Raw genomic sequence first — 26,579 nt, 5'->3', positions numbered from 1 at the left:
AAATGTATACATTTCCCATGTTTCTCACACTTTCTCTCCAAGCACCACTGCTGTCCCTGGTAGGGAACAGGGTGGTGGACAAACAGCTTTGGTCTGCTCCAGCATGGCCTCCCTTGGGCTTCCCACCCCATCCCCATTTATCATACATCCAGGCAATATGATAAAGCAGTCATAAATACTTTTAACAGTAATGATGAAAGCTGGAAATCTTCAAAGCTGCTAAAATAGATCAGCAAGAAATCTGAGGGAGGCTCTGTGATCAGCATCTTTATCACTCCACCTTTTCCACCCTTGTCCTGCTCCACAGCTCCTGGCAGGGGCTCAGGCTCCCTCACATGGTTCCTTTGTAAAGGCATTTTCTGTAGATGGGCCCCTTCTGTTTTCAGTGTTGGCTTTTGGTAAGAGGAATGGAGAACATTCCTCTGGGGACCAATAAGTTAGTGTAAGCCACAAGTCCACAAGTAGGCTAATATCAAACAAACGTAGGATCATGGTCTTTAAACGCTCCCCCCTCCTACCCCCTGCTGAATCAAATCAGGAGTGAGAAGGAATAAACAGAAAAGCACTGCTGGGGTGGCTTTACTGCTAGAGGTCAGAAAAGCAGCATGTCCCTATCAGGATTGCCTGGTGCACCAGGTCACATGAGTACCCAACGTGCTACCCACACCTACATCCCTGCCTCCTCCAGTGTTCATGCGGTGGAGTGTGAAAGATATTAGAAAGAAAAAAAAAAAACCAAAACAACAGAGCAGAACTGGAGACATGCACATGGCATATAGCTGTCTGAACGCAGACTGCAGCTACACCCTCATGAAATACCTTTTCAGGAGTCAGTCTGCAAAACCTCTGCAGAAATTTTTCCCTGCTTAAATTTCCTGAGTCTGCCAATAAAAGCTGTAAGCAGCCTCCAGTCATCGCCCCCCCACCCCAAAAAAAAAAAAATAAAAATCAGGAGGGCTCAGAAAAGCACATTCCGAGATAAAACAACCAGCCCCAACATATGGCGAGGCCTCTCAGAGGTTTCCTTGCAATATCCTTGGTGATCAGCCTCGGAGGCATGCTAACATTTTCATTTCACAGTAAGCCTGTCCGTGCCCAGAGCACTCTGAGCGACTTGGAGCCATGACACCCAGAGCAGGTTCCTCCTCCTTTACCTGCGTGGTGAGACTGTGCCTGCAAACAGAGCGACCACCCTCCCCGAGCCGCCCCGCGTTGAGCTCATGTCCCAGCCTCCAGCACAATCCGCAGTATTAAGGCAGCACACTCCAGAGGGAAGGTTTTGAACTTCCATCCTCCCCTCTGTCCCTTGGACATGTCTGCTGTCGTTTCCGCTGGGGGCACTGATTTGATGGTGTGTTCTTCATGAAGTCTCTCCAAGCCCAAACCCATACACCTTTTCTGAATTGTTTCAGGTATTTTTTACTGGATTTGTCAATTTTCCTGGCCAAATAGGCAGTGACAGAGATGGGGAAAAATACGTCCGGGATGAGAAGTGCCTTAGAAATTCCATAGCATCACCAAAAGAAGGAGGTAAAACCCAAAACCACCATCGCTCCCTTCCTTACTTTATCCCAGATATTCTGACTTCATGCCCCTGGCTCCTGGAGTCAAGAGACAGATATCACAGCTGCAAAGAAAAGCCTTGCTCTATGCAAAACTAAAAGGCTAAAAAAAGGTCATAAAGGAAACTAAAAGGAAATGATATTTAATAATTTATTACCATATGGCTTTTAACCCCAGGGAGGTTTCTGGATCTTCGTTTTTGAACACCAGAATCTGTCAGAGCTGAGAACTGAACTGGTCCTTTGAGTTTCATTCTAAAGACACTAAGAGATGTGCTTGCTTTTCCTTTTCCAAACCTCACACATACCACAGGCCGGGGGTTGTCCTCGTCTTTTTGTGCCCTGGACCTCTTGCCCTTTGGATTCCGCACACCAGCACTGTCCTCCCTGCTGACACTGCACTGGCGTGTAGCCCCCGTCAGCATCACAAGACGGCACATAGGTGTGCTGGTAACGCAGGGCTGCATACCGCTCGGTCTCACACCTTGAGGGGCCTGGAAGAAAATCAGTATGCATTAGGGGGGAAAGCTTAAAGCTGCAGAGCCACCTCTGCTTGATCCCACTGTTCGCCTACTTGGGAGAAAAAAAAAAAAAAAGGAAAAAAAAAGTTTCACTTCCTGACCATTTTCAGTAACACTTCAAGTACCAGCCCAAAATGTGAATTGCCAATCCTCTTTTCCCCTGGAGAACCGTCTCCAGGATTTTGCACTGTAGGCATTCATTTCTAAAAACCGCACAGAAAGTAAACCCTCAACACACTTTTCAGTCATAGTCACAGGTAGGCAGAGTAGCAGCAGCTCCGTGCTGGGGGCAAGGTGAGCTCTGGCCCTTAATGTAAATGCAAAGCTGGTCACCAGAGTTAAAGTGCAGCTTGGGAGACTGAGATGAAAGCAATCATCAATGTTGCTGAAGAAATGAGGCATTGCTCCTGCAAAAGGATCTGCACCTGTCTGTGGAGATTTTGCCTGGGACCACCCGATTTATTTCCCTTCACGGGGATATGAAGGCCCTACTGCTGTCAAACTGGCCTTAATGGCAGAGAAGCCAAAACTCCATCAAGCAAGTTTTCTGAGCTATGATCTCTCTAATACCAGATGCCAACAGAAATTTTGCTTGTTTATATAAACCTGCAACCCTACAGCCTAAACATTTCTCAACATTTCCCACCTTCAAGAGCTTTCCAGCTACGCTCAGCTACCAGGTTGAGGCAGCAAGAGCATCACATCAGAGCAACCTGTTCATCAAGGAAGTCTGACAACTCTCGCAAGGTGTGTGGCTTCAGGTGGTGGTGTGAGACCTGGGTAAGCCACCAAAGCAGTCCCCCTCGGTGGCTGACGAATGTGGTCACATCTCCATCTTGTGGCTGTTACAGCTGCATTTTTGCTGACAGCCGCTGCATCCCTCGCTACAGTCAGAGCTTACTCAACAACACTGTGCAGCAGAAGAAGGAAGGTGCTTTTCAGATTTCCCAGAACAATCAGCTTGTTCCAAAACCAGAAAACCCGTGTGGTTATGTGGCCAGAATACTTACATCAGTATTTGCTTAATAACTCTGGTGATGCAACTCCTTAATGAGGGTCAGACAGCAATGTCAGAGGAATTTGGATGGGAAGATGGAAGTTTCACACCAGGGGGTTCAAACTCTCCCCAGCCAAGGCAATTATCTTGGGCTGTGATGTAGGAGAGAGAAGAAGGTACCTGACCCTCCTGTCCCACAGAGTTCACTGCTCGTAGGCAGAGAAACTCTCTTCGTATTTGCCTGCCCTGACCAGGGAGGGAACGGAGCCAAGGGCAGAACCAGAAGTTCAACTTTGCTGGCTAAGGCACTGCAAATTTTTGTGTAGTCTTCTGGGAATCAAGTATGTTGTGGTCAACGTAATCTCTTTCCTGTTTCTCAGTGTACCAACATAAATTAGGGAGCATTTTCTCAGGCTTTTAATCTAATAAATCATCAGATCCATCTCCAGAATCTCAAGGCAAAAGATACAGAGAGTTCATGGGATTTCAACTAATGTGTTCTTCAAGTGCGTGGGAAAGCATTGATCCGAGGACAGGTACCATCCCCTGGTAAAAATGTACAATCCAGGGGCTAAAAGCCAGCTGCAATTCAGGGACCTTGATTCCTGCACTGAAAGTGATATTTTATGCTTTTAGTGCAACAGACTCCTAGAACAACTCCCCCAATGGCAGCTGTAACATACAAGCTCCAAAATTGTCACCTTATTTACCAGGCACCACCTGGGTGCTACTTACATCTGAACTTGCCAGAGGTAGCAAGCTGAACCCCTAGAAACCGCCTCTGCAGGATCCGATATATATTGGTTTCTGCAAATGTGCGGGCAGGCTCCGGTGCAGAGAAAACTGTGTCGTAAACTTCATTGAGCAGCAGTTCCAAGCCTGGGAAAGACAGACTTTTAGCACAGAGCCCGGTTTTAAGACAGAAGTCACCTACTTTACACCAGAGTAGCATAACTGGAAGCCTGTCAGGAAGAAGAAAACCAACCCTCTAAACAGGCCAAACGTGAACTTACACCACATAACCCTGATGTACCACACCACATATCCCACTGCTGAGTGCCCAGTCACTGGCTTTATGCCTTGACACCTACCAAAGCAAGCAGAAGCCACATGCCATAACTGGCACTGTGCTGTGGTTTTGTTAGGTTGAGTCTGCAGTACAGCAATTGATGCAATTTTGGAAACTGACGGTACCAAAAAAATTTCCCAATTGTTTCAGCTGTATAACAGAAAGACATCCAATGCAGTGGTTTCCCTGAGTGCACAAATTTTTTTGAGAATTTCTCACCCTTGTGAGAATTAAATGTTGAAGTTCTCATCTACCATCTAAAGTTTAAGCTAGCATGCTTTGCATTCCGCTCCCCACCCACCCCTTTTTTTTTTTTTTTTTACTTTTTAAAACAGAGTATCTAAGGAAGAGGAGCTGGAAGCTGTCCTCACTCCACCTTGTTGGAAAAAACATTCTCCCTTCTAAAGTGTCCCATCACCTATTAACATGCCTACAAGTTATCCTGACTCTGAGAGAAAAGGAAGGACCATCTGATGCTTCTGCTCATAGCAGGGGGGCTGGACTAGAGGATCTTTAAAGGTCCCTTCCAGCCCAACCCATTTCATGATTCTACCTGAGCAAGAAGAAAATAGTTTGGTCTCCAGGCCCTTTATACTCCCCTGCATTTGCTAATTGGACTTATTGAACGTGACACTTCTAGTGAACGTGAACTTTCTAGTGCAGGCAGAGGCTGGACACTCAGAAATCCTGTACCACCATCCTCAAAGAGGACAGAATTAGCTCCCAGGCAGCAACTCCACTTGATACTGACTAAAGTGCTGCTCCTAAGGGTGGGAATTCAGTAATTAAGCTCCAGCCTTTCCCATGAGCACTACACTGGTCCAGTGGTCTTACCCCTTGTAAGAATGAAATGAAGTTCCAAATGAGCTGATACTTTTTATTTGTCCTTTCCCTCTGGAATTCAAAGCCACTCAAATTACAGGATCAGATGCTGGAGGGTACTTACCAGTGTCTGCTAACTCTCTCCCCAGACTGTCCACGCAGTAGCAGTACCCAGAGACCTCTGGGAATGCCTCCCGAAAGGAGCTGAGTGTTTGGAAAGCCCCTGGGAGCCTGGAAGGAAAAGCAGCCTCCTGTGAATACTTGGGAGGCCACTGACAACAGCAAAGCATCATCTGTGCTTCCCTCCCAGACAGGTACAGTAGGGCTGTCTGCAGAGCGCAAAGCCATGACAAAACCCTTTGGTCCCCCTGTGGCAACCAGGCTCTGATGTGGCCCAGATCAGTGTTGCAGCAGGCTGACAAGTCTCCTAAATGTCGTTTTTTAAACAAACACAGAACAATCTTCAGACAGATTTCTGACTCTTCCTAAGCAGGTACCCAGCTTCTGTATCTAACACCCATTTTCTATTCTATTCTCATCTTTGAAAGCCTGTCAAAGAGTATAAAACAGACCAATGTTGGTTTAATATTACTACAACACCCTTTCATTAGCTCCTACAGATCTACACAAGATGGCAAAGTGCCTAAACAAACAGGTTGCTTCCTGTTCCCTACATGCTACGTACACTTTCTGCATAGAATTAAGCACAAAAGCTGATAAAAACCTCACTAATCTTTTTCATTTTCAGAGCATGGCTCAACAGATTAAGGAGAAGGGAGTTTATAACATATGACGAGTAAGACTGACTCTTCTGGAGATCAACGAGATGTTAGTTTCCAGTATAATATTCTAGGAATGAGAACAGCCAGATTCAAGCAAAGCAATGATTCAGGAAGGAAACTTCATAGGGTCAGTTAGAAAAAAAACCAATAAATGTGATCTTAAGTGACAGACACTCTGGGGGTTCTCCAAGCAAACAGAAGTTAAGTTCTTCTAGATTCAAAGTGCCAAGTTCCAAAACAATCCTATTATTTTACAGACGCATACCTTTCCCTGAAATACGATGAAGGACTGGTGTCCCAGCTGCATGTGGCTTATTTGGGATATCTAGCAAAGGGGAAGTGGAATTTTCTGCTCAAGACATTCGGACAAGGACACAAATCAGGGTTTTACCAAGGAAGGAGACTCAGCAGTAGGAGTAATGGTGGATTAGGCCCTGATCCACTGGGAAAGAGGTTAACGTGCCAGCGCAGCTGACAGCGACCCTGTGGCACTGGGACTATGAGCAGCCTCGATACCAATGCCAGCGCCCCGCAGCCCCAGGGCTGCTCCAGCATCCACAGTCTGCGGGGGCCCTGAGAAACAGCAAAACACTTGTCAGGCTCAGAGTCAGTGCTCAGGTCAGAGGAGTGGAGCAAGGGGCCTTTGCTACCTTCAGGAGACTGGCCGAGTGCTCTGTCACCTCTTGCCGGGAGAGCTGAAGATGTTGCTGCTTCCTCAGCCCGTCGAAGTGCAAGCTGAGCAATGCATGAAGCAGCAGCAACCCCTGGGCAGAGGAAGGGGCTGGCAACCCAGCAGTTCTCCTGCCTCACAGCTTGCACATCCCTGCATAGAGCTGCTTCCCTCTGGCACTCTTCCACGTCTTCAAATTAAAAGCCTATGGACTCCCTTCACTTAGGATCATAAAATCCTACTCCACTGCTGACACGAGCATGCTAAAAACAATCAAAATGTCATACTTCAGGGCACAAAGGGACTTCTGCCAGCATTAAACCAATGGAATTTAAGATATAAACACCTAAATGCCATCTTTCTATGGTCTTCAATTTACATGCAAACATAGAGAGCTTGGGATACCTCAAGAGCCTTCTGCTCCCCTGAATTATCACGCAGTAACCACTGCCCAATCAGGAATATGACCTTTTCTTAGGAGAGCAATGCATTCAAAGGCAGACCTCTGCACTGCTCATGGCCTTGGAACTCATCACCTCAGCATCTCAACACCTAGTTGAGTGAAACAGGACGCAATGAAAATATTCTGCATGCTGCTTGCTTTCACCCTCAACGTTGAGAAGTCACATACGTAATTATACTTTTACATGTGGCGGATGTGTAGTCATATCCTTTCATGCTGGTTATTTTTGCTCCACGTTGAGCGTACAGCTAAATAAAGTAGAAACAGATATAAATTAGGCCCACAGAAACAAGAGGACAGAACTTTTCTCATCTTACTTGGAAAACTCACTTCCTATCACTTTTTTTATTATTTCTCAGCCTCTTTTTAATTACAGCCCTCAAGACGAGTAGCAATAACACAAAGCACCTCGTTTACCAGACCCAATCCAAAACAATGGCTTAAAGCAAAGGTGACTACATTTAAGTTGTGGATAAATGTATAGTGTATCCATCTGTTTCAACAAGAATGCTCACACTCAAAAACATGGGTAAGTAAATAAATGTGAGGTTGTTGACGTTTTCTTCAAACTGTTATAGCTTCCAGCAAAGACAACTCATAACTGATTTTCAAAAGCAGGTTTGCAAGTAACCCCTTCTGTGTTTCATACATGCAGCTCAAGTTATAGCTGCCTTTCTCATTGACTATTAAGAAACAGAGGGGAAAAAACAGATATTTTTTTCCCCATTACCGATGAAATCATAGATAATAGGGCAGAACCTCCAGTGAGCTGGGACAGGCACTGACACAAGGTTTTCGGTCTGATGAAAATTGTAGCAAGAAAAGGAAAAGATCCTCCTTGACTTTTCCTTTTTTCATCATTCCCATCAGTCTTCTACAGGACTTTCTACACAGCTACCCATCCAAGCAGGACTAGGGCACAGTTTGTACAAAAGAAGTAACAGCAACCAAGTTGCCAGAGTGAGGTAGGAAATCTGGGCTTATCTTTCTTTCCAAAAAGTCTTCCCCTTGGGAAGGTCTTAGCTCTAAGCTTCTGAATTTCTCCATTTCTTTTTTTAACATACTGATTTATTCTGAAATATTTAAGAGTGTGTAGGGAAACAATTTGTGAATGCAGTTAGTGTGACATGTCCAGATTTCATAAATCAATCTGTGAAACCAAAGAAAGCTGGTCCACTGGTTCTACAAGAACATAAATTCTGGGTTTAAATCCCTGTTCTGCCATAGTCCTTTGCTCTGGAACTCATCCCTTCAACTCTGTATTCTGGAACCCTGTTTATGGGGCAGGATAATGACATTTCAGGCAGGAATAGTGTGAAAATATATATATTAATGACCTGAGATACTCAGGTATGATGGTAATAGGTTAAGTCAATGCCATAATTGGAAAGGTAGACAGCTGGGAATGAAATGATCCTGTTGTGATTAATTACATGACACGGACACAAGAAAAGCCCAATCTCACAGTTCTTTGCAAACAAATCTCCCAATGAGAGAAAAAAAAAAAAAACCAAACACATCAAATCAAAGCATTGCTTTCACCTCTGTAGTTGCTCTTTCAGAATTACCACACTCCACAGGCCAACAAAAAAAAGCCAGATTAGTTTGCTTTTGCCAAAATAACTTCTGCCAAAGCTCTGGCAAATTTGCACTGTGCATTTGGGCCTGCCTTTCAGTTTTGCTTAAAAGAAAAAAGAAAAAAACCAGCAAAACTGACATTTACAATAAAATGCCTTTGCTACTACAGAGCCAAGTCAGAATGGAACATTACATTTACTCCACTGCCCTCCACCAGAGAAGTGTGTTGACCAAGATACCATGATAACAGCACTTAACAAGAGACCAAAAGGTTTCTCTGGAGAGTCTGAACATCTGCGTCAAAACAAACTCCCCTTGCCCACCCCTTGTTTCTCCACCTGAGCATTAATTCCCAACTCCTCCACAGAACAGCGGCTTTTTGCTCCCATGGACAAGGATTTGATCCAGCATTTTTAAGTCTTCCCCAGTCATCTCCAACCACCCAAAGCCAGTCATCTGTCAGCACGCCCGTTCATCACTTGCTGTTTCACCTGTGTGAGCAACCCTGGCACTGCCTAAATGGATGAGAGTTTCCCAACATCATGTGGAACTTGCTCTTTGCATGTTGCCACTTGTCTGTCTGTCCATCTGCTTTCATCTCCCATATGGAGCCATCTTTGCTACCTCATATATACATTTGAATTCCTCTGTTCCTTGTGCATTTGTCTCATTTTCTGTTGTGTTTCTGTCTGAAAAGTAGCCCTGGCTACTTTTCCAAATACAGATTGTAATGTGGTATCCACTGCTATGTGAGGACACACTAGTTAGACTGCAGAGAGAGAACATCAGTTTTCTCTAAAAAGAAGAAGAATTCAGAAAAAAAGGCTTTTATTTTTTTTTTTCCACTTGGTCCATTCATTAGTAGAAAAAAAGCATCAAGTGCAGTTAGAGAAGAAAGGCTTCGTGTGGGGAAAAGAAGAAAAAGCCAGTAAGACAGTGACTTGAGGTACGAAGGATTGTTTTTCTGGTTCAGAAGCCTGTGCACTTACCTGTTATAACTATGAAGAAGATCAAAAACCATCATGTCTGTTGTGTTGACAAACTTGCACTGGACAGGCATAAACTCTCCATCTGCTGAGCACTGTGGCGGGCTCTTCTCCCCAAACCCGTGCAGAATGCGGCGGTCTCGGATCTCACAGTTCCCCGGACCTAATGGGAAACAAAGGTAATGTTTATTGTGTTTTAACATCCCACAAACAGCTGAATAGCCACCCCATGGTCTGAAGAGGGGTTAGATTCATTACACTGAACGTGGACACCTAGGTGCCTCTTGTCTTTATGAGGAGCAGGGACTTGGACCCTGTGATCCTTATGGGTCCCTTTAAACTTCAGATATTCTATGAGTCTATGAAACAAGGACTTGAATGTACCAGTTAAGCACCTATACTTCTATAGGATAAGTGTAGGCTGCAGTGTCCAAGCTCCTGATCTGCCACCACATTTAAATCATTCACACCAAACCTTTCAAACCTACAAACCCCACAGTTTTGTTAAATATTACTTACACTGCGTTGGCTTTCCTCTCTGCCTGGTACCATAAATCTCCATTCCTTCTGGATCCACGCACCAGCACTGGCCCAGCTTTGTGTCACACTGCACCACATCAAAAGCCCCTGAATCCAGGCACTGAGGGATGTAGGAGATGCTGCTGCTGTTGATGTATTGACTCAGCAAGACCCTCTGTTTTTGCAGCTGGCAAAAGGATAAGCCTGTAATAGCAGAAAGGGGTACTGTTAGACAAAGGTAATTGCTGGGCACTGAATCATTTATTAAGGCAACATCTGAGTTTTCTCAGAGCTGCAAATTCTGATTCTGCCACCCACATGGCATGAGGACATTGATGGACCTGAGGCTGTGAAAATTGGTATAGAGAAACCCACCACAAATGGGGTTGAAGTCCTCCAACTCAAAAGACAATACACTAAGTTGATCTTTCTTTCATGATTTACATTATGGTGACCTTCGCAAACACAGCCCATCCAGGTGTATCACATGTCTGTGATCAGCCCTGAAGAAACTGCAGAACTCCCACTAGAAAGACTCAGCAAATTACAATAAACTAGAGTCCATCTAAGACTTGATTTGATTTCAGCAGTTCATAAGCACATTTAAATGGTTCTTTACCCAATCTGAACAGAACCAGAAACTTGTAACTTACAAGACAAGGGATATCCATTCTGTTTGCTGCCAGGTACCTCAATGCCATTGACATCCACACACCAGCAGGAAAGACCGTTCCTACTGCACTGAACCGTCCTGAAGGAGATCACAAGTATTTTATTTTCTCAGTGACAGTGTTCTCAGTCAGTACAGGACATAGACAAAAACATAAAGCAAGCCAAACAAGTTCAAGTACTTTAAATAATGGAATGATAAAGGGCTGTGTTTCTGGTGAGACTACCTGATGGGAGCTCTTAATTCTAGCAATTCTCAGAACTCTTCAGGAATTGCAGATAAGTGACTTTAAGTCATTCAAGAAGCAAGTAGATTGGACAGAATCCTAAGTCTAAGTATTTGAGATTTACCACACATTTTGAGACATTTTCTAAGTTAAATCTAGAATGGTCAAGGTCTCCACCCTAGGTAATGACAGTAAGAAAATAGCAGATAACATGACAATCTGTACTTCCCCTCAGCATTAACTCATTAACTTCTTCCATCTTCAAGCAACATGCTGCTCTCTAAATCACTGTTCTCCATGTGCTTTTTATTTCCTTTAAGACCTTTAGAAGGAAATCTAACTGTCCAGCTGTGCCACTTATAGCAGGGTGGATAACTTGGCCAAGTCAACTTGGCTCAGCTGTGCCATCTAGCACACTAATCGCAGACCATGCACCCATGAGCATGGGTAGGAAGATAACAATTCACAATAACCTGCACCAAATATTTAACGTACAAATAATGCTGCTAGGATTTGCCTATTAATCTTAGATTGACCTCTTAACCCAGGGATTATTTCCAGCAACAGCGGACTCATTCAGGAGAGGCTGGATCTGCACCATGGCTCAATGAAGTCATTTCAAGTCTCCTGCACCCCTCACCCTCCAGTCCACTGACACAGCGGCTGTTCAAAACAGAGGCTAAAGCTTTCATTAGTAATGAAAGGTCACATTGTATAGAACAGCCAAATAATAGCAGGGATGAATTACCTGAACTGGCCATCTTCTGAGCACTGAGGAACATAGGTATCTCCTCTTGAAAAAGCCTTTTCCCTCTGAAGTTCACATGGACGCAATGGTTGGGAATCTGTCTGGTATTCTGAAAGCAGCAAGAAAGCAAACGCCTAAGGGTGGTTTCCCCACAAGCCTGTTCTTATCAAAACCCTGTTAGTACCAGCCCTGTGTGGTGGCAGCCCCAGGTTCATGGACCCTCCTTGCTTGTCTCCCCATTGCTCATTTTGTACATTCCTGCATGGGACAGCACAGGGAGGTACTGAAAAATCTTGCTGGTTTGTTGTCTGCTGCAGGATACACACATGATGGAGATGCTCATGAACCCTTTTCCCAGGCCTGTATTTAAGTAGTCTCAGCTCTGTTAATCACTTCAGCTCTAGCTATCATTTTCTGGTACCTGGAATACTTTAATTACTCAGAATTAGTTGTGCCTATCACCACAAAACAGCCCTTTGCCATAACTACATACATCACTGTTATTGTTTCTGAGTATTTATTCTTTATTGAAGCTAAGTCACTCACTATTCCACCAAAAGGAAAGGTATTTCTTCTTAACCTCATGAAAGACCTGAAAAGAATCAATGTCTAGCAGTTACCATCAGACATTCATTTTAGAAGTACGTCTCAAATTTTACAGGGCAAGTGATCAACTACTGAAGCCCTCTAGCAAGGAAACACTCAAGTCAACTTCAAAACCACATTTGGATGCTGTTTGAGGAGAATGATGAAATTCAGTGGGGTGTGGGGTTTTTTTACAGAACAGATTAGTTGATTGGACACTTTCCCCATCCTCAAAATCCATTGAATGCCATGCTCTTAATTCCATTAAGTAGTTCTATAAGATAAACAAACAAAACCATAGCTGCAGCAATTTAGACCAAAAGTTCATTTAATCCAGTATTTGGTCTGAGCGTGACCACACATGGTAACGCAAATACATCATAAGTATTCTGAACACTTTTCAGCCCCCAACAATTTGCAGCTCAGGGACTTCTTTAACCACAGATGGTTCCTGTGCACCTATGACCTCTCAATCACTTCTGTTTCTGAGAGTTTTCACTGTGTCACCTTAAGCCAACACGAAAATTTTTACGAGACTGTAAAAGGATTTCAGGTGAGCTGACTGATACATCCACATGTAGGCAGACTCACTATTTTCATCTCAAATGCGACTCCGAGCCAGTTGCTCTGGAATGTGTGGGTGTCTCTGTGCACAGTGCTAGAGGGGGCCTCGTAAGACATCTGAGTTAAGAGATTAAGTCAGTGATTCAAATTGCTTGTTGTGCAGGGCTATCAAACTCAGACCAAAGAACTGGGGATGACAGACTATTCGGTATCTTAAGGTTCAAGCCTAAATTAGATCATTGCACGTACAAGTAGAAGATATAACCTTAGGACATTCACATCCCTGCAGCACCACCTTTTCTTACCCAAGTTCCTTCTCTAGCCCAGCCTACTCTTCCAGAAAACATCTTTTTCCACCCAAAACCCAGGTGCACTGAACTCGGACAACCCTGACCATTTCAAGATCCTTACAGCTTAGCATATAACCTGGAGCCTGTACACCGCTTGCACAACACACAATAACTAGCCAAGTCTGTAGCGTGCAAGATTCAAGATCATGACACACTTCATCAGAATAATACACAGAGCAGCACAAAGGTCACAGGAGCACAGTCACTACTGGACACAGGCAAAGAAAAAGAACAACCGTACTTACCAAATATGTTGGCTGCTGCTGTGCTAATAAAGCAGCAAAGAAGGGTGCAAAACGGGATGGAGCCCATCTTGCGATGGGAGAGCTCCATCCCCTTTTGTCAGTGAGGCTGCCCAGCACACCCTGGTAGCCCTCACCTGCCTTTTTGTAGCAACCGTCGCACAGATGGGTTCACTTATGTGCTGGTAGACTGGCCATGAAATTGGGCAAGTGACGCATACGACGCTTCTGAGAAAACCACAAGAGGCCCATTCACCTGGAACCGCCCTCGTGGTTCTCCTCAGCCAGTTCTCATCCCTGCTCCAGGGAGCACTACCCAGCCCGCTCACCGGAGAGGAGAACAAGTGGCAGCAGGCACAGGGGGTGGCAGAGTTTAACCTTAGGGACTTAGTTTAACCAACACGCAAATCAAGCACATTGACACGGTGCTGGCCAGAGCTCGGACTCTCGCCTGCAGTGTGGTGCAACCAGGCTTTGTGTTTTGTATTAGCAGTACCTTTTTGCATCTGTTTCTAGAGAGCCTAGCCTGCTGGAGGGACAGACAAGAGTTAGGCCTCCAAGTAGCACTAGGAGTAAATACAATGCATAATGTGGTTGTTTATTAAGTGAAAAAACAGTCAGTGGAGCTGCATCCATTCTATTGAAGGGAACTGAGAGTCAGAGCCAAATGCACTCGACCTTTTGCTTTTACTCCCACTTGCACCACACACTTTAATACAGACAAATATCTGATGGGAAGCAGTATAGCTTCTTGGGCTTCATCCTCCAAGCATAAGATCAGTATGACTATTAAGCATGTTATCAAGGTTCATAGTACTAATTACATGCAGGATCCTCAACCTAAAACATACCAGAAATATTATTTCGTTGGTTCCAGAGTATCAGTTCTTACTTGTCCACCTCTTGTGATTGTTACTCAGCACTTACTTGCACCTGGAATTATGAGAATTCACTGTCACAAAAGCAGAGGTGGTTGAACAAATGGGCCCAGAATAATTAGCTAAATGATAACAGAAGCACACATCTGAGGCAGGACTTAAGCTGATTTCAAGAAAAAGTGACAGCAGCACTTTGCGACTCATGGGTGCTACACAGTCTAGAAACAATTCTACTGATACTCTCTTACAGACCAAGATTGTACCAACAGCGATCCAAGCATCCCTCAGTGTGGGCTGTAGGTCACTGTGGTGCTATGGCATATGATACATATGGTAAAAATGAGCTCAAACAGCAATACAAGGTTGCTTTAGCATTACTAGTCTTTTTTAAATGAGTGAGACTATATCTGGACTTTACTTTCACGCAATCTGCTGTGGACTTGAGGAAAGTCAATGGCCCACAGAAAGATAAAGCTGGGAAAAGATGAAGAATGTGTACAGTGTAGAGGACAGACCAAAAAAGGCAACCTTCAGAGGCATGAAGAGGAAAAGTCCTGTAACATCCCTGATTAAGCAGGCATAGAAAGAAAATGAATTTCTGGACTGACATAGCATTTGTAAGGAAACATACTCGCAGAGCAAAGGAATCCGACTAAACAAAGAATAACCAGCATTAGCACTAGGGTTGCTGTATTAGGAAGGATGAAAAGTTTGACCATGACACATATTTCTGACTCAAGCATGCTTCAGGAGCCCCAGATTTGTGCCAGATCCTCAGTGTGGTGTGGAGTTAGAGGAGAGCAACAAGAGACAGCCCAGCCCGGTGCCCGGGGCTCTCTGGGGGCAGCAGGATCAGTGCTTACAAGGACAATGACACTTCCAAGCCACTGAGACACATATCCAGAGTGTGTGCTGTGGGGTGCAGGTGAGACTGACTTAGTCCCATTTTCCAAAGTTGGTAGAAAAACGTCATTCAGATTCCTTGCACAGCAAACGGGGAGAGAAGCGAGCTCATTAAGGTTGCTGTTCACTTTCCTTCTTGCTACTATTAGTAGCTGGTAACAGAGTAAGGCAGACAGGAATCAAAGCACTATAACTAACAAGCACAAATCTGCAATATCTACATAGCGCCGATGCCCAAGATTACTTCATCTCCTTCATAAACACTCAGAAAGCAACCTCTGAACTATGCAAGTTGGGAAGAACAGCCAAGTCTTAAAAGTCTCTTAAAAAACAAAGTGAGAAAGTGAGTTTCGGCAGTTGGCATCACTTCAACCACTTCTAGATGTACGTCAAACCAAGATGGGCATCTTGGTACACGCAAGTTCAATGGGATGCAATAGCCCGTGGATTAACAAGAAAAAAAAAAAATTAGTAGTTTACAGAGCAATATGTGCAATCCACCTTAGTCAAGAGAAAAAAAAGGCACTTGTCCTCCATGGCTGGTCAAACGCAAATCAAGAAAAGCTTCACTGCATGACTTTCAGTGAAGGGAAAACTGAATTACCCTCTACTTTTAGCACCTGAGAAAAGTTGGAAGCATATCTTAAATTAGCTTATCAATGAAAGTGAGAAAAGGACTAAGCAGAAAAGGTCCCTGTGACCAATATGGCCTTAAAATTAACATTTCAAAGTCATTGCTCTAGTGCTGGAAATGAGGGTTTTATTTGTTGTATGCACTGGCAAAAAGCTACTCAATGTAGACCATAATTGTAGGGGGAAAGAAAAACGCCAGTGTGATGAAACATTGAAATCACAAACCTCAAGAAGGAAGCAAACCATTTATTCACGTTCCAGTTTTGCATACACTTTCTTAGCAGAAAAGACTTTGTGAAACTGCAATTTTTACATATCGAAAAGCCCAACAGTTCCTGTATATAAATACATAAAATTCTATACCCACAGAAAAGTTGCTCTCACCCAAATAAAACTCGAACCTGAGAAGTCAAACTTAGTTTAAGAAACGACCCTGAAGGAGCCTCCTACATGAGGTAGCAAATTGGAAGGAAGAATTTTAAGAACAGAAAACATTGTCAAATTAGGCCCATATCAATGAGTTCATTTATTGTTTAAATAATAAACTGCTTTTCTGTGTTAAATAAATCACTAATATTGGACAATCCTCTCGCACTTTGTAAGAAAACTATGTAAAAGTATAAACTAACACCATTTGTTAAGTAACACCACATTTACAGATAGAGAACTGTTTTACATTTGGAACCTTTCTTCTGAAGCAAGAGACATCTCAGTCTTCACATGATTTTGGCACAGACAAATATAACAAGACCTTGTGAAGCCCTGATAATCTCTATCATCTCCGATTAAATTTTCAGTTCTCATTCGATGCAAAATTAAAAGATGACAAGGAAAAAAGCATAGCTCTACCAGCCAATACAAATTTCAGTCGCTTCATGCATGACGTTCTTCAGATTGAAAGAATGATGAAATTCCAGTAACTTCTGTACTAAACTTGGCTAGATCAGAAGAGTGGGCAGAGGACTTCTCAACTTTTTGTATTACAATTCACCAGCTAGCAAAGTGCCTTTGGTGACAAAAGAACCTAAAGAAGCTCACATAAGAACATTTGAATTTGCCTTCGTCCCTGCAGAAATGAACCACTTCTAGGACAGGTAAAATGTTTTTTCTTCCTTATCTATTACAGGTAACTTTTTCTCCTTCTAATACTACCACAGTGATGCAAGGTAGAAAAATATTTCTTTCTCATTACATCTGAGATGCAGATTGTTTTGAAACCCCAAACAGAAGTCAGTTCTGCAACCTGTAGTGGTGCAAAGGATAAATTTGCATACTGAATCAATTCAGTGTTTGACGAAAGCAAGCTAATGCACTGTGAAAAGGTACTGCTGGTCACACAAGGACAGCAGCAGGGTGCCACGCTCCTGGTGTCGGCAGGACAAAACTACTTTTGGTCTGTTCAATAATGCAATACTTAACCTTCTCGGAACTGAAGGCCACAGCGTAGGGCTAACAGAGTCAGAAAGCAAGTTCAAGGACAAACACAACTCCTTCAGCCACACAACAAAGCTGTGGAATTCAGTATGCTGCCTGATGTTGTGGAGAGAAATGAATGAAAAAAGATTGATTAAACTCGTGGACAGCTGTCAGTGATTGATAAAACTGACAGTCTTCATAAAGATTTTGGTAAAGGAAACCTCAATTTACCAAAGTGAAAGGTACATTAAGGGAAAAACCAATCTGTACAGATCTTTTATAGTCAGTATGTTTCTACAGATGCCAGCACTGCGTTTCTACTGAAGACAAGACACTGGGCTGGCTAGGTATTTGGTCTGACTCAGGAAACCTATTCTTTAATAAGCTTTCTAATTAGAAAAATGTTTCAGTGTATTACTCCAAGATCTGAATTTGAACTTGTATCTTAAATTTGAGAGATTGCCCCTTCAAGTAATGATTAAAATACCTGATTCAGAATAAAACTCTGAAATGTTACATGTTTACAATCATATCGATTCTTGCTGTGAACAGATCAATTTCTCTCTATCAGTAACTCATTGAGATTCTGTCCAATTTCATTCATCTGCTGCTTATGGTTTTTGTTCTGGTCCATGGGGTGTCTAGAACTTTCTTAACATTGTTTGCTTATTTGTTTTCTATTACAGTGAAGTCCTCAACAACAGCTTGTAGACAATATAAAATAATACCACTAAAAGCAAATGGAAGTTATTTTGCAATGACATCGTACAAAGGCACAAAATTAGAAACACCCTTAGAAGGCAGCCAGCTGCCCACAAAAAGAGATGCCATCACCACGAACTCATTGTTCAAAGACATCATTTTTTAAGAACCAAGTGCATTGCAAAACTCAAACCCTGAAATCGTTTAAAACACCAAAGCAGATAAGGAACGGAAAATTATTCTAAACACTTTGCCACACAGTAAGCGATTCAGTACTGTACGTTATTTACTAACTGCTACATTTGCCTACAGGCTAAAATACAGAAGATTCCCTAAAGCTTTGCAATGTAAACAAATAAATGAGTATCAATGACTGTATTTAACTTATTGACTACAGGCTAAAAATGCAGTTGAAGATTCCCTTATGCTTTACAACGTACACAAGCACTCACTAGCTCACCAAATAAAAAAAATCCACCAAATGGGAGCCCAGGCACATAACAATCTCAACAGACTTTTATTGTATTAGAATGCAGTCAACATTATTGCTATTATAAAAAACAAATCACAGAAGTTTTTTGCTTCTCTCACAGAAGATTTAATAGTGCACTGCTGCCTCTCTCAGAGTGTTTAGTGACAATACACTGGCACACGTGGCTACAGCTGAACAGAGGTGGCTCTGGCCAGTTTTAGAGAAAGGAAGGCTGCTGTTCGAGGTGACCAGCAATTGAACTAGCTTTACTTATTCATTCCATAGAATAAGGCTGGCTCATCTACTGCTCACACACAGGACCGGTGTGTATAGAAAGGGAAATTCACTCCTGAATGATTTTTCATGCTAATTTTCTCCATGTGGTCTCCCAATTTTTTATTTCAGTTTTTCGGGCTGTTGCATAATGGCTTCCAAATGCACAATCTGCTCTCTGTGCAGTGTATTTTCACCATCATTACATGCTCCGTATTTATTTTCCATATATAAACAGATATACACATAGTGTATAACACTTATTGCTAAAGTCAGACCCCCACACCCAGTGCCCAAGACATAACATAGTATAATAAAAACCATTACCAAAGTATTTCAAACATACTCTGTAAAATGATCACCTGAAAGGTATATGGACTCAGTAGAACAGGGAAAAAAAAAAAAAGTGTCAGCTAATAAAACGTGAGAATAGCAATGGGCATTTTGAAAGTGATTAAGTCTCTCACCTTAATAAGCACTCCAAAATTAAGAGGCATGTACTGTAACATTTTTAAGCTGGCAGAGAAAACCTACACTTCCAGTGTTCTAAACCGACATGGCAAAGCTGGGCCCTGCTGGCAAATGAATCGCATCATTGCATGCACTCCCCCTCACACATCAGCACCTCCATGTAATTACTAACAGGGCAAGGTAGTCAAGATGGTTCGATTGCACAACTTCTTGTTAGGAAGCCCCTGTCTGTGGAGTGCTTCTCGCTTCTCACCCCCTACTTTCGCTCTTGATTTTTACAGCAAGCTCCAGTTCAGTTCAGGATCTGTTTCGTGTCTTATAAAATTCCAGTGAAGCAGAGTAATTGGTTTCCCTTCACATAAAAAGGAAAAAAATATTCTGATTTGCAAGCATCGAAATACTTTTACAATTTTACTCTGATGTTCGAGTGACCCCTTTACATCCCAGCCTTCAGTCTGGTAAGGAATGCTGGAGCCCAGCAGTGCCAGAGGGGTTTTGCTGTAATGTTTGTTGAAGTCTAGTTAAGTTAGAAGTCAGATGTGAGCAGAGGGAGACCGCCACTTGCACAAGATCAGAAGAGGCTTACTAAAGGAAGGCAGTAAAAAACATCTGAAGATTTTCATCATGGTACACACACTCCAACTATACCGGACACACTGGAGGCTGAGGACAGTCGAGCAGAGAACTTTCCCTGCAACTGCCTCCCACAGCAGCCAGAAAGAACTGGGAACAAGAACAGAGGAGTGAAACCCTCCAGGCATCACAGAAGAAGCCAGAGTGCAGAAAACTGAAGAACAAAAGGAGAAACAGATGCAAGCTACAGAACAAACAGATGAGGAGCACATGTTGAAGCTCAAGAGACAAAATTAAGAGAGACAGGTGAATGCCAGCCATAGAGGAGGCCTGCATCCATAGAAAAAGTTTCAGTTCTTTGCCACTCTACCAGAAAATCGCAACCCATCTTCTTCAACCATTTTAAAGAGCACAACAGGCTTCTCTATCACTGTAAATCACTCCATAGCTGAACAAAGATCTATGCATCTAAGGCCAGAATATCCAAAATGTGGGCACTACTTAACCTACAGCTACCCAAGAGAAGTGCCTTCCAACCCGTTCCCTGCCGTTACGACTTGAAGCACCTCCACTTTGTCACTGAGACAGCCCTATCACGTGTTACCCGATCATGTCACCAAGACTATGTTTTGTTTATGACTGCAATACTGACATCCTTCAGCCATCACTGGGACTGAAAACACAGATTTCATGACGTAGATGCCTGTGGTACGGTCACAGGAAGGAGGCAGCTTTGGAACGGATCACCCTCGTACCTCCAAGAAAGAACAAACAACCCTCGGACAAAATGTCGGGCGGGTAAAGTCTCCACAAGTTTGCCATTTAGCCTTGTGAAATCGCAAGAGGCTTCTGTACAGTGGCATTTCGCTTTTGTTTATTACTATTAAGAATTCAAGTTAAAAGAAGGCTGCAATTTTTTTAAAAAGTTACCTTTCTGAGCACCTATATCAAACCCAGCCCTCACGCAGCCTCCTCACAGCACAAGGAATCGCAACTCACACCCCGATAAATGACGCTGCAAACAGACTGCGTGTAGATCCCTGGCTTATTTAGACGAAGCAGGAAGACAGATGGAAAATGATGCCTACAGGAAAAAAGATTCTCTCGATAAGGCCAACGAGAAGAAATACTGGTCTGAGTTGGATCACATTGGGTTTGACTGGCACATGAGCAAAGCAATCAACCGTAGGTTACATTCTGTGCAAAACACTTGGCATTTTTATGGCACTTGACTTGTAAGTGTTTAAAGAAAAAAAAAAATCAAAAGCTTCCCAAACGTTTGAATACTTGAGAAACTGGGGCCAAAACTCATGTTTACATTAGACTAACATCACAATCTGAGAAAGCAACTTCAGGCAAATTTGTAAAGCATTCAAGCAATACACACGATATCATAGCACTGTCCGTAAGGACACTGAGACTGCATTTCTTAGAAGATATGAAAGCTTCCAGGAATTTTTAGAATCCATGACTACACAAGAAATGAAGATAAAAAAATAGTGAAGAGAGTGTTTTTGTAAGCACAATTCATCCTGAATAAGGCAGGATCCTGAGGGATAAAATTCCACACTCATGTAAATTTAGAGACCATTTCATATACAAACAAAGACAAGTTAAAGCTGCAAGGGCAACTAACTTTGACCTTACGATCTCCTTTTCAGGATACCACTCCTCCATCTGTGCACCAAGAATGAAACCTCCATCCTCCCACCTGGAATCTCTGCCCACCTTCAGTAACATTTACAATTATATTACAGCACACGCATGCACACACATTGCATAATATTGCTACAGTGTATGCTGTATAAATTATGTAAATACACTCCACTTTGTTTCAAAGTAATTCACCTGGATTTACACTTCTCTTATACAGTACACACAGTACCACATTCAAGGATATGCAGCAAGTGAATAATATATTAAAGCCCCACATATCCAAAACAAAGTAGGTCACTCAACGACTCATATTGTTTGAAGCACTTACTTAAGCACCCAACTATATAACACAGAGTATTTTATTTATTAACAGTTGCTATAAAAATGTCAACAACTCCTCAGCTCCTGTGTTTTTTCTGCATCATGAAGTTGCCAATCATGATTCCGTAATTAACTTCCATGTTACCATGCAGCTCTGCAATGTCTCCTACAGGCCTGATATAGCAGGACTTTTTAAATAGCAGCCACTCTGTAACGGGGCTTTACACATTGCTTTGGACGTCATGAGTGATAACTCACTTCAGATACGACAGACAGATGGGAAACGCCAGGGCACCTTTATTTAGCAATGAACCAGCCATGCTACTTTCTTTCTCAGTAATAGTTGCACTGGTTGCAAAGCCTTTCCCAGATAATCCATCTTTGGCACATTTTTCAATTTTATGCATCCTCAAAAGGCATTCCAAGATTTGAGATGGTCTGTGCATTATAACAATCACATTTTTTTATATATATTTTTACGTAGATCAGGAAGAAAAGTGGAAAGTGTAGAGTATGCAGAATAGTTTTAATAAACAGTTTTACATACAGTACCTTACATATAGAACAGTGTGTTTGCAAATTTAAATAATTTTTGAATGTACAGTGGCTTGTACTCTTTATCAAAAGGTAAATTCAAGTTTACTGTCTATCGGTTCTAAAATGCATTTATACAGATAACTAGAACTGATAAACAGATGTGAGGCATAAAATGTTCAAGTAACTTAATGTCATCAGTTAAATAGCCTCCTTTTAACAGTCATATTTTACAAATTTCAAAACCTGTACATACATTATTTTCAATTTTAGAAACTGCTTGTTAAAAGGTAACATTTCATGTTAACCACCAGTTCTTATAGTTTATTGTAATAAAACTAGGTATGTGTCGATATAAATGTATATAGCATGTATATATGTACATGTGTATCTATACACATATACATACACATACAAATATGTATGTAGCACTGGGTACAGCGGCAACTTTAAGCACAGGGAAAGTCCTGGGCTCAAAAATCCAGCAAGAGCTAACACAGCAAGTAGGTTGCCTTTGGTTTTATGATATTTCATTCACTGAAGCTGAAAGATTTTATAAAAACACCTTGGATACTTGAGATATTTATTCTAGTGGTTTAGTATATTCACAGCCACAGACAGTTTTGCTGCTCTTGTCACTCCTCATCCCAGCTGAGGATGGTAAAGTTTCAGAGGGCCAACACCAGAACTGAGCTACCCAGGACAAAAATTGTACCTTGAATTCTGAATACTGCAATAGAACATAAAAAAATATAAACTAGATACAATTTTGGATGGATTGCTGGCACTGAGTAGGACTTTGGAAAAAACCTTCATGTAAGTCAATCAAACTCTCATCCCAGTGGTTTTATTATTTGGCACATCTGACCACTATTTGCCACTTATGTTTTAAAGGAGTGTAAGGGTGCTGTAATAAGGATTTCTATTTAAAAAAATATTTTTAAAAGGAGACCATGATAAGTAATTTCTTTCAAAAACCAAAGCTAGTATGTTTGTTTTCCTGAACATTCATGAGAGAAGGAAATAACCTTAAAACTTCCCTTGTAGAGAGGATACAGCTCTCTCTGTGCCTATCTTTCACTAGCAAGACAAGAGGAATTCATTAAAAAAGTTCCCAAGAATTTTTAGTCAGCTGAATTCTGCTGACTCAAGATTTTTTGCCAAAGGTTTCAAAACAGTAGCATTGTTCTTCATAGAGTTTTTGTTTATTCAGCTTTCTTCTATGTGGGGATTTTCTTGTTTACCATGTTAAAATCCTATCAACACTTCTCAGTATGTGATATATTACATTTTGAAGTTTGGACACTGAACATTCAGATTTTCAATGCAATAGATTCCTTAATATAAATTTCCTCTCCTCTCTCTAAAGCTTCAGGCTATTAATGTAATCAGCAAAGAACCAGATAAATGCTCAGCTTTTTTGCTGTCTTCCTGTCCGTCTTGTGGCTAGTAAGAAAATTCACTGTAAAGAACCTATTTTTATTTCTTTATTCTTCCTTTTGTCATACAGAGCAAAGTGTTGCTATTTGCTGTACTTTCCCCATGTCAATTAAGAGCTGTTTGATACGTCGCTTGAGCTGAGGCAATCTTGCCAGAGGATCTGGTGGTTCCAGTTCTCCAGTGAAATCAAGCCAGCTTTCTAAAACTACAGAAGGAAAAGGAAGAAGTGATTAGAGTAAGTCTTCAAGAAACAGTTTTCAAAAATTAAACTTTTCTTTCTTACTCTGTCTTTTATAAGACGGGAAAATATTCTGAGGCTGTGATTTTTACTTAACATAAGAAAGTTTTATTAGGGAAACACCAACTAATTCCCTGTTTCACTCAATCCAAACATATCTGATTTGATTATTACTATAAAAAGGTACCTGGGAGCAAATTATACCCTTGGCTAACAATTTACCATCTACGCATATAAAAGAAACCTCAGTTCACAACCTTTAGCTACGACAGCTCTGCAACAGAAAACACAATCCTTAAATGCAAGGCTTGCTTCTGTCACTAACAGGTTCCTGTTCACAAGGTCCAGATTACAGAACGGTTTGCCGATCTTCAACAAATGTTTTCAAGGAATTTCTATGCTTGCAGAGACAGAGGAGGGAAAAGTGAAAAAGTTCAACCCTGTTAACCTAGAAATACCACCAGTACAAGCAGGAATATTGAAAGTAAAAACTGCAAATAGAAACAAGACAACTTTATTTGTCAGAGGTGATTAAGTATGCCTATGATTAGACCACAAGCTCCACTCATTCTTAATTTCTGTGATTGGCAAGTAGTATCTACTCCCACACTGTAATTTCATTCCAGTTTCCTCATGAGGCCTGATTTGCCTTCCTGCAACCAGTTACTTATTAATATATAGCAAACAAAAGTCGAAGGCAGAATGATCATTTTTTATTTTTCCTAAATTACTTGAACAATCAGGCCAAAAATACTCCAGGCATACAAAAATCCATCAACTTTATGATCTGTATCTGGACAAAAACTAGGCAAGTTATCTAGGCTTTCTGAAGTCTGCCTAATATCATAATCTTGAGCTAAATCTTCAGGGGTCCTAAGTGCTTAAGATACTTTACTGGGCATTCAAAGCTTGTGGAAGAGAGCAGGGGGGGATCAAGGATACAAGTTCTGGTTATAATGCTGGGTACCCAAATTTGGATATAAATACTTTAAAAATCTATCCTCAGTGCCTCAGATCACCTTCAACACAATGGCTATGAAAGATGCTGTTACAGGTATATTAACAAGTATCTGGCAATGCAGTTACCATCAACTTCTTTTTCAATCAGGTCCATTCTGCTGGTGACTTCATTCTGTACATTCTCTATATGGGTAAGGAGATTTAGCTGCCATTGAAGATGTGTGTCCACTTGTTCTTCTGAGCCTTTTCTTTCATTACAAACAAACACAGTGTTTCCTTCAGCAGAATTCTTCTCCATAGGAGCAACAGAAAGAAAAAAATTGCCATTTAAGAGGGTTTTCTTTGTTTTGTTTACTTTTAATTTCTGGTGTTCATTCAACACTTGAGTCACATGATAAACTGTGCCGGTTCAGAGCTGTGCTTCTGTCAACTTGACAAGTATACTCAAAAACTACCAGGGCACGTCAATAGACTAAACCAAACAAAAATGCAAATTCCATACAAATGGAAATTGCATACATAGCACTGGGGGAGTGAGGGAAGAGGTAAAGTTTACCAGCTCAAGCACTTTGTTTAATGCAGTAAAATAGACTGCATTTCCGTGCCCTTTTTTATAAATCGTAACTTGTATCATGAAGTGCTGAACTGCATCATCAGTCCACCATCACCAAAAATGTGCAAAACCCTAAGGTTTGTTTCAAGTTCAGTCAGAGAATGAAGAAAAACTCCCTAAAATGCAGTAATATCCAAGACGTCAAAAGTCGCTATTTGCACAAATAACAGTTTAAGACAAAAGCCTGCTCTTCTTACTGTCACTATGGTCCCATGTAACTTTCAAGCACAAGTCTGGAATAGAATTGAACATGTTTGGGGATCATTACAAGGGCAGTAAGATACAGTTACACAAGCGTATCTGAGGAAGGTTAACTTCCTTGAAATAATTGGTGTCTTTATAGCAAGTCATAGATAATACATGAGTTCCTCATCCTCCAGCATTTCATGTTTCAGCTAATGGAAATGACCGAAGAAAGTATACCAGTTTTAAGCAGTTAAAATGTTAAATGTCTCCGTTAATTAGCAGGATTCACGGTTTCCATTTTATACCCACTATGACTTCATAACTGATGAAGTTCTTTCACTATTGATAATTCTGCTTTAGGAATTAGAATGCTGGATACATGTGCTCACACAATCTCAGTTCACGGCAAATGCTAGAACAAAGAGTGAATTCTCTTGATGACGTGCTCAGCTAATTTTTTTCCATGCTACATAATAACAGACTGAACAACTTTTTTTTTCTTGAATTATCTCTTCCTCAAGTCAAGAATGGGAAAACCAAGAAAAGAGGGGAAGAAGAAAATAGGGAGTGACAAATTTTAAGTACTTATTAAGCAAAAAACCCACAACCACCCCAAAACAAAAACAAACAAACAAAAAAACACCTGAACCAAAACTCTTTCTTTTTAAGGCTTAATAATAAATTAAAATGACAAATCAAACTTGGACTGACCTGCTGGCAGCTTTATGAGCAAGTCCTGGAGGACAAGTATTGTAAGTACACACAATATTCATATTTATCAAAGATAGATTTTAAGAGTCATAAAAGCCTCTAAACTCCCAAACCTTTCAGATAAAATCTTTCATCTCTCAAGATATCAGTTTTACCTCCACAGCGTTTTCACTATTCAAAACTGTTATTAATCTTATAAAGGATATTTCCAAGAAGAAGAAATGCCTTATATCTTACAATTTTCA

The 26,579-nt window shown here is 41.6% G+C and overlaps 2 protein-coding genes across 11 annotated transcripts in view; both read right to left on the bottom strand.

Annotated features, from left to right (window-relative positions):
- Nucleotides 1–13,495, bottom strand: part of TG (thyroglobulin) — a 161,095-nt gene extending 147,600 nt beyond the window's left edge. Inside the window, exons 1-8 of the mRNA XM_056330821.1 lie at nt 13,358–13,495; nt 11,614–11,722; nt 10,623–10,720; nt 9,970–10,173; nt 9,454–9,613; nt 5,096–5,202; nt 3,816–3,959; nt 1,871–2,056 (exon numbers count right to left, since the gene is read on the bottom strand). Coding sequence (XP_056186796.1) covers nt 1,871–2,056; nt 3,816–3,959; nt 5,096–5,202; nt 9,454–9,613; nt 9,970–10,173; nt 10,623–10,720; nt 11,614–11,722; nt 13,358–13,445 — 1,096 coding nt within the window. The 5' untranslated portion in view covers nt 13,446–13,495. The remainder of the gene's footprint in view (nt 1–1,870; nt 2,057–3,815; nt 3,960–5,095; nt 5,203–9,453; nt 9,614–9,969; nt 10,174–10,622; nt 10,721–11,613; nt 11,723–13,357) is intronic.
- A 4,889-nt stretch (nt 13,496–18,384) lies between these two features.
- Nucleotides 18,385–26,579, bottom strand: part of PHF20L1 (PHD finger protein 20 like 1) — a 61,547-nt gene continuing 53,352 nt past the window's right edge. For 6 of the 10 annotated variants that reach the window (XM_056330173.1, XM_056330174.1, XM_056330170.1 and 3 more), the window contains 2 exons: nt 24,951–25,116; nt 18,385–23,831 (listed from right to left, as the gene is read on the bottom strand). In XM_056330173.1, the coding sequence (XP_056186148.1) occupies nt 23,689–23,831; nt 24,951–25,116 (309 nt within the window). In that variant the 3' untranslated portion in view covers nt 18,385–23,688. The remainder of the gene's footprint in view (nt 23,832–24,950; nt 25,117–26,579) is intronic. The other 4 variants (XM_056330172.1, XM_056330178.1, XM_056330179.1 and 1 more) reach the window with 1 other exon arrangement.

Source organism: Falco biarmicus, chromosome 3, assembly GCF_023638135.1.
Source record: "Falco biarmicus isolate bFalBia1 chromosome 3, bFalBia1.pri, whole genome shotgun sequence".
In the NCBI taxonomy this organism is placed as follows: Eukaryota; Metazoa; Chordata; class Aves; order Falconiformes; family Falconidae; genus Falco; species Falco biarmicus.
The sequence above is the reverse complement of the archived record's forward strand: the minus strand, read 5'-3'. Positions and strand labels throughout refer to the sequence as shown.